Below are 18,041 nucleotides of genomic sequence, written 5' to 3'. Positions count from 1 at the left end.
CTTGGCTTAATCTAATTCTTGACCTCCCCCCCCACCCCTCCACTCTCTGATTTGCTCACCTTGATTATCTTTTTCTGATTTGTCCTCCTTGATTACTGTATTTGGTTCTCTGTTCCTTAAATTTTGAGTCTGTTCTGGTCTGGCTATGGTCTGAAGAAGTGGGTCTGTCCCACGAAAGCTCACCTAATAAACTTTTTTGCTAGTCTTTGAAGTGCTACTCGACTGCTTTTTGTTTTGATAAGCAGTATAGTGTTCAAAAGTGATATTTTAGTATTTTTTTTTACAAATTTCATCATATTTCAGTTTCTAACTGTGAAAAATGTATCAAAGAGGCAAATCACTGATGGGCAGAAAAGTAGTGGCTTGTCTTTTCTTTTTTTAAAAAGGCTAGTTGGTCAGTAAAGTCAAGAGAGTAATAGTAATCAGGAAGTGCTATTTTTAAAAGGCTCGAGAGGAATAGCTGTGGACTTTCAGTGTTCCACAGGCACAGTTTGAAAATCAGTAGAGTGCAATAATATGTCTGTCAAATTATCTGCAGATTGATATTTTCATCTTTGCAATTAGAGTTCATATCCTTTGTCACTTTGCTAAAAATTAACTATAGATTTTCTTTCACTGTTTTATTTGGTGCATCGTTCATATTTAAAATCCCTGAATTCCTTAGAACTTACCTTCACCAAAATAAAAACTTACGTAGTGTCTATACTGAGAGTAATTCAGACATACTTAAAACTTTACTTAAAAAGACACTTCACTAAGGAAGTGGAATGCACCATCTGATACCCTGGCAGAGGTGGTTTCAATACTGGGAGAAATGACTCCTAGTTGTCATCCGCCATTCTGCACTGGAACCAATATGAGTGTTGTCAACCAATTATAACCCATATAAAATTACATGTGGAAAGAGCCCTTTTCCAAACCCCTTCTATTGGACTTCAGACAACCCTCTGGATTTGCCAAGCTCATCAGAAGTAAGCTCCCCCAGAGACCTGTAGACACTAAGGCTATGTCTGCACTATGAGATAATATCAATTTTAAGTCAGTTAGCCTGATTTTTCCAAGTGTCTGTCCTCACTGTAAATTCCATTAGCTCGATTTATGGAGCGCTAAAATCAAGGTCATATCAATATCATAATATTGTAGTAACCTGACGAGTGTAGCATTCAATTCAAATTTAAAATTCCAATGAAGGGTAGTGAGGAAGCACCATGTCTTTAAATTGAATTCATTAACCTCCACACATGTCCCATACGTGCCCCACAATGCCCAATAGTTCTCCACTCTGGTCTCTTCATCTCCACTGCTCTCAAAGAGGCAACAAGAAGACTGTTTCAATTTGGCACCTGGAAGCCTGTGGCTGTAGGGTCATGAGAGACTGAAAAATCTTTTCTTTTTCTTTGCTATTAGCGCAGCTGTGGGGTCTGTGATTCTATGTGTACCCCTGCTAGCTGCCTTTTTTACTGCACTGCCTGGTGCCAGCCACTGTCCCCACCCCATACCATGTGGCATAGAGTCAGTGGGTGGGGATCATGCTTGTCTGATAGGACAGGAAACTTCTTTTCAGGTGCTTATATTTTGTTCTGACCCCCACATCCCCTCCATTCCCTCCCCCAGGAGGCGCCACACCATCTGTAACTTTCCCGCACCCAGCTGCATCATGTGGCTTGACCCCAAACCAATTAAAGGACGTGCTGCGCAAGGTGCCAGACAGCTTGCACATGGTGAGGGTCATGATTTTCAGGTGCTGGCTGTAATCTGGGGTCTTTTAGCTGCCCAGGGATGTCTCCCTTGGCGGACGCGATTTTCGGAGCTAGCTGTAGCCGGGGGTCTTTACCTATTCTGAGCCATAGCTGTTCAGTGTTTCATTGCGGTTTTAGTGTAGCACCCATGTTTACTTAAACATATTCTTCTTCTAAGGTCTTCTTTTCCAGGAAACCTAGATCCAGATTCAGGTCCAAACCTAGCTTAAAGCCGAGGTACGCTGTTAATAGAGGCGGGTGATGAGTCTCCCTGGGTGGTCACGATTTTTGGGGCTGGCTGTAGCTGAGGATGTTTTAACCACCCTGAGCCATAACTGTTTAAGTGATTCATTGGTGTTTCAGTGTAGCACCCATGTCTGCTTAAACATATCCTTCTTTAAAGGACCTTATTTGCCAGGAGGGCTAAATCCAGATCCAAGCCTACAAAGATCCAGTGCTTTTGCATTCCGTTTTCAACAACTTGTTGGTTGGGGTAGGTTTACTACCCCTCCTCTTGTCTCAATTATAAAAAGCACATCTCTTATAAAGACAAGCCAGACCCCCATCTGGAAAAAGGGACATTTGTTTAACGTAGCAGGGGAAAGAGAACAATGAAATGTGGGAAGATGTTGTCAGATTCCTACATCAACTTGAGGGGCATTTTTTATCCATCCTACGAAAGTGAAAATAGCCAGAATGCTATGGTGGTCAGAGAACTGTGGGATAGGTTCCCACAATACACTGCGGCAGCACTTGATTTAAGCTACAGTAAGTCAATTTTGTAGGTAGTATGTGGAAAAGTGAGGATGCTCAAAATCGAATGGGTAAAACCTAGTGTTAATAAATCCGTTTTAATAAATTTGATTTTTAGCTCCTAGTGTAGACGCACCCTAACTCAAGGTGGCACCAGACCCTTCAAGAACAGATGAAAAACCTGCAAACATACCTTTACTACAATGGTAGTCATTACCCTACAACACACCTTTCAGTATCCGTACCTGTCCCCAACATATACCATATCTCTTTCAGTGCATCAAATGCTCCACCCCCAGTTAACTGGGTGAAGGCAACCAGTGCACCTTCAAAGGAAGTTTCACAGAAAAATAAGATTAAAAAATCCTGGCACTCTGGGTGAACACTCTTCTGATTATTCAGTCCTTGTCGTAAAAGGAAATGAGCACAACACTCTCCAGAGGCAAACCTGGGGACTTAAATTCATAACTGGGCTAGACCACTAAAAGCAGTGGACTTGAGATTTTCTGGTTTTGAGGTTTGTTAAATCAATTTTGTAGCACACTCTACTGTCTGCTAACATTGAATTGCATTTCATTTTAAGTGGTGTGCTACAGTGTATGTGGGCCGCTTTACATTTAGCCGTCCTGTACCAACTTCTGTTTAGCTTAGACAAGGGCTCTCTAATCTTTTTATGCACAAGATCCCTTTTTGAACTTAAGGGCAAGCCGGGAACTACCGTGCCCCTTTCCTGAGGTCACACCTCATCACTTCATCCTCCCTCTCTCTTCAGCTTGCAGTTGTCCACCCTCACTCACTTTCACTGGACTGTAGTAGAGGTTGGGCTTTGGGAGAGGTGCGAGCTCTGGGCTGGGGCTCTAGGCTGAGCATAAGGTAGGGAGTTGGGGTATAGTAGGGGTTAGGGATCCCAGGTCTGGGATCGAGTTTTGGTACAGGAGGGAAATCTAGTTGAGGCAGAGTATTGGGGTACAGGAAAGGGTGCAGGATGCTGGGTTTGAGAGGGGGCTCAGGGCTGGGGCAGGGCCTTGTAGTTTGGGAGGGAGTTTGGGAAGCAGGATTAGTATGCTAGTTCTGGGAGAGTGATTATGGCTGGAGTATGGTCTCCCTACAGGTGGAACTTACCACAGATGTCTCCTGGTTGGTGGTGCAGCAAGGATAAGACAGGCTACCTGCTTTATCCCCACTCCTGGAAGTGACCTGTTGCCCCTGAGGGCTGTCTCCTTTCTGGCAGCAATACTCCCTCAGCTCCTATTCACCACTGTTCCTTATTCCCAGCCAGTGGGAGCTACAGGGGCAGTACTTGCAAGTATGAGCAGTGTGGTGATACTCCTGCCCTCCCTTTTCCCCAGCAATACATGCAAGGCCATGCAGGCCACTTCTGGGAGTGGAGTAGGATCTGGGCAGGGAGAGAGCCTGATTTAATTGTAACCCTGCTGTACCACCAGAGATCGCGATCTACTGGGAGAGTCTCCAGGATCAACCAATCTGTCAAGATTGCTTGGGTTGGTTACCACTGGCTTATACCCTCTGGTTACTTTCCCCAGACCAGAAGAGTTTGGGGGTGCTCAAAAGTTTGTCCCTTTCTGCAACTTCACCAACCTTGCATGTCTCATTAAAAGTGGCACATTCTCATGTTTAGTATTTCCATTTTTTGTCTAGTTATGATTACATATCCTGTTCCCTTTAGCTACCTCCTGCCGTTTTAAGAAATTAACTGTTTAAATATTTACAAGCTGTTGGTGTCCTTTGAAATAAGATGTCTGTCTAATGCTGTACTCTGTGTAGGGTTCTGACCTGAAAAAGTAGTGTGTTAGATTACATGAAATGTAAGAAATCTTAAAGTGAAAGTATCCCCATAAAAACCATACATTTTTAATTGCAAAATGGAACTCTCATACTGTTACTGACTTTTCATAACTCATGGCTTTGCTTCATATACTTAGCTATTATCAGGAACTCATGGAAATAAATCATGTGTCTGGTGTTATACTGGACTATGAAGATGCTTAAATTCACATCTGGTGATTTGTCTGTGTGTGTCTTAGATGAGGCAGATTAGTAAGGGAGCAGATTAGTTGTTTTTTCACATGGTAGTCTAAGACTGCAGAACTAACTCTTAAAGGGTTTAAAAACAGCCACAGTCCTCACTGCTTTCCAGTGCTGAGGAAAGTCGAGCTTCTTTGGCCTTGCCTTCACTAATTAAAATATATACTACAACATGTGTGCAAATATATTGTGTATGGTAAAGTATTTGTTTTAAATCCACGTACAACTTTTGGCAAAGGGAGGGCACAAGAAGGAAAAAAAATGTGCATGGCTCTTACTGGTCATATAGCTTAATACAGCCTTATAATGATGGGCACGGTACTGAAATCCGAAAAGAGTAAAAGACCACCTTTTGGCATGGCCTTGGTACAGGGTTGTTCACGCAATGCTTGAGAGTAGTGTGTGGCTCAGTGTCGGAAAGAATGGTGTTTGTGGATAATAGACTCATTAAGAACAATATTTTGGGGAAAAAATCAAAAGATTAGTCATTCAGGTTCTGGCTTCACAAAGATTCTCAAGAAAAAAAAATATGAAAAATACCAGCCTCTCTATGGATATAGGATAAAAATAAAATGTTTCTAAGTTCCTTTTCAAGTCATTAGTTTTGGTCTTATAATTCCTACCATAAGCACAGAGAACATCACAAAAAAACCTTAGTTGCAAAAACAATGACATTACGATTTTGACAGTGAGACGGTGAGGAGCTCTCATAAACATCAGACAGGATCCAGGACAAGTTGAGTTTAGACAAAACAGTTTGCCAGAGTTAGAAGTGCTTGTCATAAGCCAAGTTATTAGCATAAGTATTGTTGATCATATCTGTAGTCTTGATAACTGTGGCACGATGCCACTTGAACAATCCCTGTGGTTATGTGTCATCCAAAGACTTGCAAAGAGGGAAATTAGGACAACCCAGGAAACTACAGATCAGTTACCTTAACTTCTGTGCCAGGAACGGTAAAGGAGAAAATAACTAAGGCATCCAGTTTCAAACAGACATCTGGAAGGTGATCAATGACCCCTTTTTGGCTTGAGAGACAGTGGTTCGCAGTGGCGGTAAAGATCTTTGGGCAGTGCTTGAGTCTAAGCTTCTCTCATGGCTTATCTGTCCAATATTGGTTCTTCTTCAGGTGTTCCCCGTGGGTGCTCCACATTAGGTGTCGGGCTTGCCCCAGTGCCGCAGATAGGACATATCCAAGCTGTATCTCGTCGGATCGCGCATGCGCAGATGCGCGCTGGTCCTTCGTGCACTTTCGGTCAAGTGTGCGATCCGGTCCACGCCAGTTCCTCTCAACCGCCAGCAGCTGCAGATGGACTTTGCTTTGGCTCCAATGTCTGAAAAGATGAAAACCATTTACTTGTTTACTAGTTGCTAGTTCTTTTCTTAAAAAAAAACAAACAAAAAAACTGTTCTTTAAAAATCTGTTATTGTACAGACAGTCCTCATCCCCTCCTTCTAGGAGGGACCATTTCTCCCCTCCAATAGAAGGTCCAGAGCCAGTTATTGACCCCTCCCCCCGCCTTGGAACGCTTGGGAGAGTGGGCACAGGAGGTGTCTGAGGAACAGATAGAGGCATATCAGACAGATGCCTCCTCGTCCTCTCCAAATGAAGTGGTTGTCCCAGGAGATATATCGCCTCCAGATGACCTTAGACAGCTTCAGGACCTGTTCAGAAGGGTGTCCCAGTCCCAGGATATACAGGTGACAGAGATACAAGAGAGGCAGCACAAGCTTCTCAAAAATCTGAGACCTCTCACATCATCAAAGATTGCCATCCTGCTGGACAAGGCCATCACGGAGTCTGCATGAACATCTGGCAAACCCCAGCTTATATTCCACCGACCAATAAAAGAGCAGACAAAAAGTATTTTATTCCATCAAAGGGAATGGAGTTTTTATTTAACCACCCCCAACCAAATTCCCTCATTGTTGAGTCCTCTCAACAGAGGTCAAAGGCACCACAATACAAATTCATGGTGTCGGATAAGGACGCAAAGTGACTGGACTTATTCGGGCGGAAGGTGTATTCATCCTCCACCATACTGCTACACATGGCCAACTACTCTGCACACCTCTCGAACCATAATTTTTATAATTGTACAAAACTCATATCACTCATGGACTATCTCACAGATGATAAGAAGCCAGTCCTAAGGTGATAGTTCAGGAAGGGTACACAGCCTCATGTACAGGAGTACAAATTGTGCTAGACGTGGTGGACACAGCAGCATGCTCCACAGCCACCGCAGTGGTGATGCGGCGAGTATCCTGGCTGCAAACATCCAGTGTTCCTAAGGAATTGCAAACGAAAGTTGAAGACCTTCCCTTCGATCGGGCAAAACAGTTCGCCGAAACCACAGACTCGGTCCTCCACTCCAGCAGGGACTCAAGAGCTACGCTCAGAACACTGGGCATGTACACTCCTCCTTACAGGAGGAAGAGCTATTACCCGTATCAGCAACGTTACACCTATCAACCTCAGTGACCGCAATAACAATGAGGCTATGACCAAGGGTGCCAACAATGTTAAAGGCCACCTAGACAACATGCCCATCAAGTTCGTACTCCTGCACCACAGGCAGCCAGGCAGCAAGTTTGACTGCTGTGTCAAGGATCATGATGCCACAACCATCACTCAGGGCCAGCAGCCACCTCAGCCTCTGTTTCACCACCGCCTCAGACCGTTCTACTGCCTGTGGGGAAGTATCACTATGGACGAATGGGTACTGGAAATTATTGCTGCTGGCTACACCATCCCATTCCACCACCAAAACCCCCTACCCAGTCCCTCTCCACAGGCCCCTCTCACGAGACGCTGTTGAAACAAGAGGTCGACCACCTCATCTCTATAGGAGCGTTAGAGAGAGTCCCAGACGAGTGCCAGGGCAAAGGCTTTTATTCCCGGTACTTTCTCACAGAAAAGAAAACAGAAGACTGGAGACCAATCCTAGACTTACGGGCTCTCAATCAGTATCTGCACAAGCAACGTTTCAAGATGACCACTGTTACTTCTATAGTTACAGCCCTGGGCGATGGGGACTGGCTTGCAGCCCTTGACTTACAAGATGCGTACTTCCTCATAACCATTCACCCTGCACACAGGTGCTTCCTCCACTTCACCATGGGTACAGAACATTTCCAGTACAAAGTTCTGCCCGTCAGTGCCCAGGGTCTTTACAAAGACACTCTCAGTAGTGTCGGCTTACCTGCATCATCAAGATGTATTTATCTTCCCATATCTGGATGACTGCCTCTTAAAAGGCACCTCACGAGCAGATGTGTTTCGCATGATAGGCATTACTGCGAAGACATTCCGCTTGCTGGGCCTTGTCATCAACTTCCAAAAATCGACTACGGAACCCACGCAGGACATAGAATTCATAGGAGCACACCTCGACTCCATCACAGTGAGAGTGTATCTGTCTGCCTATTGTGTGTTTTCATGCTATCCAGTCTCTGATACAGATGCTGGTATGCAGTCCCACAGTACAAGTATTAACTTGCCTGCAGCTTTTGGGGCGCATGGCTGCCACCACATCTGTGGTGTAGAATGCCAGACTGCATTTTCGCTGCCTCCAGCACTGTGTATGTGCCAACAATACACTCCATTCACAAAAAGGTATCACCTCCAGCAGAGGTGGAAAAGTCTCTGAAATGGTGGATGGACCCCAAGAATTTGCTGTCAGGGATCCCCTTTCACCAACCACAAACCATGGTTTTTCTCTCAACAGATGCTTCCCATATAGGCTGGGGCATGCACATGGGAAACAGGTCAGTGCAAGCGCAATGGTCCCACACAGAGGTGGCAATGCCCATAAATATGCTGTAATTATGGGCAGTGTTCAATGCATGCAAGCACTTCCTCCAATACCTACGACACATGGTAGTTGGGGTCAATACAGACAACGTTTCCACGATGTATTATATCAATCGACAGGGCGGGGCCAGATCCCGCACATTATGCGCACAGGCCATCCACCTGCGGAACTGGTGCATTGCAAATGACATAACCCTAAGAGCCTCATGCTTACCAGGCTCCAGCAAGGTAAAGGCAGATCAGCTCAGCAGTCATTTCGCTCTCGACCACGAATGGGAGATCTGCTCTGATCTGCTTTGCCTTATATTCAGCACATGGGGGTTCACTCAGATAGACTTGTTTGCAACCTACAACAAGAAATGCCCTCAGTACTGCTCCAGAGCGGGCATCGGCCTGGGTTCATTAGGGGATGCCTTCCTACTATCATGGAAGGGTCCTTTGCTGTACGCATTTTCTCCTACAGTACTTATCCACAAGGTCCTGGAAGACGCAAGGAGGGATGGGACACTCTTGATACTCATAGCCCCTGCATGGGGCTGTCAACACTGGTTTCCTCTGCTACAGCGCATGTCATGTTGCTGACCACTCCCCTCCCAATTGTACCGGACCTCCTCCCACAGAACTGGGGAGTCTTCAGGCACCCTCAGACTCGAATGCTATGCTTCAAGGCATGGCTAATCCCTGGCTCAACAACCTAGAAGACGTATGATCAGAAAGGATTAAAGAGGTCTTAGAATGCAGCCAACCGGCCTCTACCCAGAAAACTTACGTGTACAAGTGGAAGCAGTTCACTTCCTTGGTGTTTATGCAAACAATTGACCCCCGCGCCCAGAAGTCCTGGTTCCCATGATTTTGGATTATCTACTGGATCTAAAACAAGGGGGACTCTCCTTACCATCATTACAGGTCCACCTAGTAGCTGTGTCGGCCTTCCTTCACACAGTGGAAAGGTAAACTGTCTTCGCCCATCCCATACGACACAGTTCCTAAAGGGCTTCATGAATTTATACCCCCTCTTGGAAGCCGATATCACTTTCATGGAGTTTAGATCTGGTCTTGGACACGCTGTCTAGGCCACCCTTTGGACCCCTAGCCACTGTCTCTCTTCACCTACTGACCCTAAAAATTACTTTTCTTTTCGCTATCACATCTGCTCGCAGAGTAAGCAAGCTGGCTGTGGTAATGGCGATCCCGCCTTACACAGTTTTCTCGAAAGAGGCAGTAATACTACATTTATGCCATGCGTTTCTCTCAAAGATCTCTTCAGAGTTCCACAACAAATAAGCTGATAACTCTACCATCGTTCTACCCTAAGCCGCACAACTCAAATAGGGAAGTACAGCTTCATGCACTTGACATGAGAAGGGTACAGGCTTTCTATATAGACAGAACCAAACCCTTCCAAAAGACTGCTGTTGTCTCTCGCACCCAGATCAAAAGGGGAAGGACTATCCTCACAAAGAATCTCAAATAATATCCCATCCTGTATAAAGATGTGCTAAGCATTACATAAGACCCCTCTGCTAGCTCCACCCAGGATTCACTCCACCAGAGCGATGGCGACCTCGACAGCCTTCTTTAGAGGAGTCTCCCTGAAGGACATTTGCAGAGCAGCAAAATGGTTGTCCTGTGACACATTCGCCAGACACTACGCAATTCATCGGTTGCAAGAGGATGATGCACGCCTACCAACAGCAGTCCTCTCGGGGCAGGCTACATATAATCTGGTACCCACCTCCATGTTTTTGGGTCACTGCTGGGTAGTCACCTAATGTGGAGCACCCACGGGGACCACTCAAAGAAGAAAGAGAAGTTACTTACTTGTGTAGTAACGATGGTTCTTCGAGATGTGTCCCCGTGGGTGCTCCACTACCCACCCGTTCTTCCCAATTCGGAGTTCTGCTTTATATTTTTCAGAGGCATCTGAGGCAGTTGGTTGAGGAACTGATGTGGACCAGATCACGCACGTGACTGAAAGCGCACGAAGGACCAGCACGCATCTGTCCATGTGCGATCCGATGAGATACAGCTTGGAAATCTCTGATCTGCAGCACCAGGGCAAGCCCCACACCTCATGTGGAGCACCCACGGGGACACATCTCAAAGAACCATCATTACTACACAAGTGACTAACTTGTCTATTTGTACGGTCTACTGCAGTAACCTCATGTCAGTCTCTTTCTGAATTCTTGAGTCTGAGAGCTTTTCCTTCTAAGATGAAGTGGGGCTTCCACATATGTTATCAAAGGATGATGTGCCCTGTTGTAGCAGTCATTGCGAGGTATTTTGATCTGATGATGTAGATTCCCCAGGAAGTGGAAGGTAATAAAGTGATAAATAGAAGGGAGCATATGTTTGTAAAGAACAAATCATGTCAAATCAACCTGATAGCTTTCTTTGATAAGATAACGAGACTTGTGCATAGAGGAAAAGTGGTAGTGTGGTATACTTAGACTTTAGTAAAGAATTTGATACAGTTTCTCTTGACCTATAAACTAGGGAAATACAACCTAAGCAGGGCTACTGTAAGGTGGGCTCATATCTGGTTCAATAGCCATCTCTAGAGAGTTGTTATCAATGGTTCAAAGTCGTGCTGGAAGGCCAAAACAAGTGGGATTCTTCAGGACTGAGTTTTGTGACATGTTTTGTGCAATATCTTCATCAATGATTTAGATAATGGCATAAAGTTATACACTTTGTGGATGGATACCAAGCTGGGAGGGGTTGCAAGTGCTTTGGAAAATATAGTTATAATTCAAAATGATTTGGACAAATGAGAAATAGGATGAAATTCAGTAAGGACAAATGCAAATTACGCCACGTAAGAAGGAACAGTTAGTTTCACACGTACAAAATGGGAAGTGACTGCCTGGGAAGAAGTTCTGCAGAAAGGGATCTTGGAATCATAGCAGATCACAATCTAAATACGAGTCAACAGTTTGTCAGTGCTGGGGGGGACAGAAGCTGGGGGAACTTCATGCTGTTGTAAGCCTTATATGAGAAGTAATTCTGCTCTGCTGTGTGCTGATTAGGCCTCAGCTGGAGTATTGGGTCCAGTTCTGGGTATCATGTTTCTGCAAAGATGTGGAGAAATTGGAGAAGGTCCTGCACGCAAGGGGACACTGATTTCTGTAATATTGTAATATTTTATTGATGTAATAAAAAGGTATTACAAGGAGGGAGAAAAATTAATATTAATAACCACTGATACTAGGACAAGAAACACTGGGCAGTAACCACGGGAATAAATTTCCTAAGGAGGTTGTGAAACTTCCATTGTTCAAGATTATTAAGAGCTGGTTAGACAAACATGTTTCAAGGATGACCTATGTGTTGCTTGTTCCTTCTATGAGTGCAGAGGACGGGACTTGATGTTCAGTTCTGGTATTCTGATTCTGTGCTGCATCTGGCTGAGGGAGACCATCCCAACCGGCACAGTTTGGTGACAGTCCAGTAACGACCTGCCATTATAAATGAGATGAGTCCCCAGGCAGCATAAGCCAAGCCCACTAGACCTCTATGTCTACAGCGTGTTTCCTGATATTGGCTTTTCAACTTTTCCTACCCTAGTCAGCAGGTGACTGAGGATAGGAGAATGCCTAAGGAAAACTCCAAAAGCAATTTTGCTTGCCCCATTTGAGGGCATTTAAGTTTAAGTATCTGATCAGTTGATGATTTAGATGTAAATCAACAGAGAAAATGTTTCAGTGGTTTGTTTTAGAGTTTGTTACTGCAATATTTCATCATCTTTGCTGGATGTATAAATACTGTTCCTGAAAGATAAGGCAAATCAGGCTTGCAATTTAATTTCACATTATCTTTTTTTTTTCCCCACTGGGTTGCATTGATTAGTGTTAAATTAAACATATACAGAGTGCTTCAAGCTAGAGTCTAAAAATATGGTTACATGGTGAATATGTGACCTGTGAAGTGCAGGTGCGTTAGTAATTAAAGTTTTATTTCCCCTTCTCCCTTGTATTTCAGTTCTGTTACAACTGGCTAGTGATGCTTTACTGAATGATATGACCTTATCTCTTGCTTACTTACTTGCCTTACCACAGGTAAGTTTACCTGTGTGTGTGTGTGTGTGTGTGTGTGTGTGTGTGTGTGTGTGTGTGTGTGTGCGCGTGCGCGCGCGCACATGCTATCCCCATATATTTGCTTGATTATAATTAGGAAACCTGGTTTTGTTTTGTTTTTTTAAGCGGGGAGGGGGTGCTTAATGTTCATGTGCTTGATCTCTACAAAATCCAGCTTTGGGCTGATAACTTTGTAGAAAATCTGAATACACTTGATTGAATTGTTAGTTGTGAGTGGTAGTGGTAGCCCTACATCCTGATCTTAAAATTCACTAAGTGAATCATTTTTGCATACCAGTAACTCAAATGTGGCTGATAAATTTGCGACATAGCATTTTAATAAAGGAGAATCAGAACTGCTTTTAATGTAGATGAGTAATATTTTGAATTAGGCTCAAAACAGCAGCCACACAGGTGGTTTTTTGTAATATATTTTAATGCAATTACGTCCTTTTTTTTTTTTTGTATTTATTAAATCCCTTTTTGTGGGAGAAAAGCCCATGTAGTCACTTCTGTCTCTGAACTATAGTTCAAGACTAGCTCCCAGAAAGCTTATGCACTTACAGTTATAAACTTGTTCATTCTTTCGTCTAAGTTAATGTCCTTTTTCTTTAGGTGATAGATGCCAACAGGTGCTTTGAAAAACAGTCACATTCTGCTTTATCTCTTCAACTGGCAAGTTATTACTATAGCCTGCAGATCTATGCCCGTTTGGCTCCATGTTTCAAGGACAAATGCCACCCACTCTACAGGGTTAGTTTTTTTTCTTGTAGTTGTTTTTTGGTTTTTGTTTCTTTTTAACCCCCTTTATTTATTGATTTGCAATATAAAATCTATTGTAAAAAACATATATTAAATCTGTTAAGAGACAGTTCTGACTTTCGCTTTGGATAGCCAGCTGGGTTGTTCTGTAATTATTTCTTCTACTGTTCTGTAAACAGACAGGCTTAAGATGTTTCAAAAAGTGTAGTAGATATGTTATATTATTGATATTTGTACAAGTGATATTTTGCATTTCCAAAGCACCTCACAAATATTAATTATATACTATGTGTGTCATCTGTCAATATGGATATCGTATCATGCTTTTGGGGAAGATCAAATTTTTCATTTAAACAAGAAATGTATTATTTCAAAAGGTTCGTTATTTTTCATGTTTTGAGACAATGTATTGTACATTAGGTCATAACTATACTGCATTGCAAATTGACTGCAAATTGTAATTACACATTGACTTGATTTAACCAGTTTCTTTCTGTAGTGCAGATTCTCTCCGTGTTCGTAAGTTATAGTTAATACCTCTACTTCTGGAATTTGGAGGTGGTCTAGTTTTCTTGCTTAGAGGATTCCTTCATTTCATGCCAGATTTTCTGCCTCCAGCAGCTGGACAAGTTGATGGCTCTGCTTCTCTGACCACTGTATCTTATTTTCTTAGTAACTATTTTTCTTACTCTTATTCCCCAAAACAGCAAGCAGTCCTGTAGCTCCTTAGAGCCTCACATGGAGGAAAAGCTGAAATACTCATGTTCACTATAAATGCGCTTTTCTGAGCCACTGTTTTGTCGTTTGTCCTGTGACTCTGGGTATGTTTGCACTGTATTCGAAGGAGTGATTGAAGTATGTGCAGACATATCTGCGTTAGCCTTCATCTATCAGCTGCTGAATATTCAGGAGCAATGGCTAGCTGTAGAGTTACCCGGAGTCCTTGGTGGGACCTAGAGTCCTGTAAGAGCTGTTCTGAAGCCCAGGTTGGCATGTCTTTGCCACTTCTGGTACCTGTGCTAATTAAATTATAGCTAGTCATTGTATTCCTAAATGTAGTTTTCTCCAGGCTACTAGCCAGCTGCTCTTGTCTCCAGTTGTGAAATTTTCAAGGGGACCTGCGAGAAAATGCTGGGTTGCATTTTTCTAATTTATCTGGTTTTCACAATCAGAAGAGAACCAGAACACTGTTAGGTAACAGGGAGTGTCTGATTTTCTTGCTGCACTCTGTTTCTTTTTGGTAGCTGTATATAGAGACTTTCACATATTGGTACTTGGCAGTTAGTTGCTTGTTGCAGCAACTTTTGGCTGTTTCTATGCTACAGCAATCTGTTGACAGAAGGAATTCCATGTTATGTGGTGTAGATGATACATTTGCATGCTTTGATGAGTCATAAGAACCACTATACATAAATGGGCTCAGGCACCATCTGGTGGAGTTAAGTTTTTCCATGGTCCATTGTGTTTGTCGGACCATTGACTTGAATGGCTCATCTACAATGTACTGCCTAGACTGTATGTAAAGTACGTTGTGGGTCTCCCCTCAAGCACAAACACATTTGAAATACTGGTACATAGTTAATATTTACAACTTCAGATGCAATGAGTGTGCATACAATCCAGCAGGAGATTAATGTTCAATAGGTAAAGCCTTTTTTAGATTGATACCTTACAAGGCATACTTCACACAAAGCATAATGTTACCACCAATGAGGGTGCTAGAGTGTTGCTTTGAAGTACAGAATGTCAGAGAGCTAGAAGAGAGTGATTTTAAAATTAAGGTCTTAATTGTAGTCCTCTTTGGTTATGTGCCCTCTAATAAAGGAGAATGGTAATGGTATCAGGAAGTGATCTTTTACAATATGTCTACACAGCAGTTAAAACTCTATGGCTGGCCGCTGTCAGCTGACACAGGCTAGGGGTTGAGGATAAGGAAAGGTTTAACTGCAGTCTATATATTCAACAATATTTCCTGGAAAGCTTCTACCTTCAGCCTTGTGCTCAGATTAATGTAACTGTCCCACTTCTGTTTCTGTTAGAATAGAGGAACATGTCTTATTTCTGGTTTCCTCTTTGAGTTTCTTCTAATAGAGAAATCACCTCACAAAACAGGACTTCTTTAAACAAAGTTTACTGTTTGTTTGTTTTTTTCTGATGTTTTTCTGTAATTGTTCCAAGTTAGATTTCTGTTACCTGAAATTTTTAGGTTGTTTAAAAGTGGGGGAAATTGAAAGTGTATATCAGAAATGCTAATATTGGGGAAAACTTGATACAGACGATATGTGCATTTCAGTTTACTGTGATAGTATGTTTGAATATGATAGGTGTAAGAAGGTGGAATACTTTTTTTTTTCCTTAAAATTAATGAGAAATACGGCAATTTTGCAATGTGGAAGCAGACTGTAGAATGAACACGTCAGTGATGTTCGTTTTAGTATGGAATTCAATTCTTCTATCATTTACTACTTTGAACAAACACTGTACCGTTTTCTTCTCTATATCTTAATTTAGAGCTGTGAGCTCTATGATCTTATGGACATGATTTAAGACTGAGTATCTAAAATGCAGACCAGCTTAGGCAAGAGAATGTTTTAGCACTAGTTATCCATCTGAGTTTCAGATACACGTACTCCTGATGAATTCCCTAATAAATGGATTTTCACATTCAGTAAGATTGTTTGCCCTTTTCTTTCTCTTCCCCATCCCATTTCAGTGTTGGTGTAGTTAAGTTAAATCCTATCTGAGTCAGTATAGCAAAAGTCATGTGCTTATTGAGCTGAAGAAATTCCTGCAACAGGTCACGCTCCTCTCTTTGAGTCAGGATAACAACAATGCCCCTGTTGGGAATTAGGGAGCAAAGTAATATTGGACACTCTTTATTATAGAAGAATAGGTTTCACAGAGAAAAGACCGCTGCTCTCCAATATCTTATTGGCATTCTAGGTTTTCATGATTTGAAATGGTATTGTATAAAGCATTTGCATTTAGTCAGGTAAGAGCACTTTCCAACAACACCATGCTGTACAGAAAAAATACTAATTTTAATGGTTATTTAGTGTTTTTTAACTGTTGAGATATTCAAGGTCTGATATGTGGAGTACAGTAAGGGCAATGTGAGTTTTATTCAATGGCTTTTGCATACCTGTACAACTAAGGCAATGTTTGTTCATGGGTGTAGATTATTTTGTATGGATATAATATTAATAAAATGTTGTATAGTCTTAATTGTTTAAAATAACTTTTCTTCAGAGGTGGTGTAAGCGAAACAAAGTTGTTCCGTGATGGCACTTTTCATTGACATGAGTTTGATGTGATTTCCCAGAATTATAGTTTGCGTCCTGGGAGTGATGTAGTCATATTTATGTGTAAGGTGCTTATGCTACTGCACATACTATCATATAAACATATAATAATCTCCATAGTTTTAAAAAATTATTGGAACCTTTAACATGAAAATTGTTGTTAGTAAACCCTCAACATTTCCTCCTCTCCAGTGAAAGTGATTCGGGGGTGTTGAATGAGCTTTCAGCAGTGTTGGTTGCAAGTGTGCCATTATTATTGTGGATTTTATGGCCTTGTGCCCCAGTTTTTGTTTGTTCGTTCGTTTGTTTGTTTTAAGAAACAGCTTCAGTCATAACTTTTGCACATTGTTTCCTACTGGTTCTTTTCATGGGGTAAACATATGTTAGCCGGTGACCGGGTAATGTGTGGTGAGGTATCCCCCCTGGGTCCTAAACAACCCAGTTTTTTTTACTGTTAGAGCAGGGACCTGCTAGCACTCTTACCTATGGCCAGGCTGTAGTAACCAAACGGTTAAAGTTCTTTTTGTTGTGCCGGCTGTGTTGTAGTGACAAAAGGGTTAACAGCAGTCAGGCTTAGATCTTAACTAGTTACAAGTTTATTTAAGCTACAGTTATAAGCGTGCGGTTACAAAAGGCTATTGTCTACTTACATGGTAGCAAAGTACAGGTGTTAACAAGTTACGTTACAATCCAATACAAATATATCTGTTACCATCTAACACAATGATATCTTGACACAACGACGTCTAGTTACAGAGCTCTAATTCTTTAGCTGTGCACAAAAAAGAATGGAGACCTAGCATGGGTATATCTTACCCTCTCTGCGTCTCTCGATACCAGCGTATCCAAGCCGGATCAGTCACTCAATTCCGCGGAAAGACGAATACGAGGTTGGGCGTCCCCAGTTGTGGACCTCGGGAGGCAATCACCTGACCCGACCAGCAGGTAGTTGGTGGAATGCACTCAGAGTTAGAGTTCTGCTGGACCCACCTTTTATACCCCTTTTGGGTTACGTATTCTCTTTCTTATCTAAGGTGCCAGATCACACTGGTCTGTCTTTTGTGACGCCAGTTTGTTACAAGGGCATTTCTTACTTAATTTGCACTTGTAAGACAGGAGATAAGCAATTTGAGAGTACAAGACATTCTTTTTGTGTGGGCGGGGGACTTCCCCTTCTGGGATGGTTGTGTGGTCATCAAATCCATCAATGCCAGCTGGGGTGATTTCCTGAGGGGTCCCCCCCCTCTCTTGTTGACAGTTTGGCCTGTTTCACCTTCTATCTGTACTTTCTGCTTCTCAGGGTCACGATGAGCTAGCACATCTGGGCCTCAATGAGGGCATCAAAGACTGTGCTGTCAGCAGCCGTTTCTGTGCCCTGTGTGCTCCTCAGTGGAGGTGGGGGCAGCGAGCAAGCTGGCTTGTAAGGGGGAGACTTTGTCTGGCTACAACATACTGTTCTTGATGGTTCTCTTCAAGGTTCACATTGCAGTTGATTCTTTGTTTTCATGCGTCTTGTGTTAATTCCACTAATATACCTTTCAG

General features: G+C 42.7%; 1 protein-coding gene across 2 annotated transcripts in view; it reads left to right on the top strand.

The window, feature by feature from the left end:
• The window catches only part of NBAS (NBAS subunit of NRZ tethering complex), a 353,016-nt gene that overhangs the window by 174,616 nt on the left and 160,359 nt on the right, over window positions 1–18,041 (top strand). For both annotated transcript variants that reach the window (XM_074991286.1, XM_074991287.1), the window contains exons 39-40: window positions 12,341–12,417; window positions 13,051–13,188. In XM_074991286.1, the coding sequence (XP_074847387.1) occupies window positions 12,341–12,417; window positions 13,051–13,188 (215 nt within the window). The remainder of the gene's footprint in view (window positions 1–12,340; window positions 12,418–13,050; window positions 13,189–18,041) is intronic.

The sequence above is a fragment of the Carettochelys insculpta genome, chromosome 3 (assembly GCF_033958435.1).
Source record: "Carettochelys insculpta isolate YL-2023 chromosome 3, ASM3395843v1, whole genome shotgun sequence".
In the NCBI taxonomy this organism is placed as follows: domain Eukaryota; kingdom Metazoa; phylum Chordata; order Testudines; family Carettochelyidae; genus Carettochelys; species Carettochelys insculpta.
This window is presented reverse-complemented; position numbering and strand designations above follow the sequence as displayed.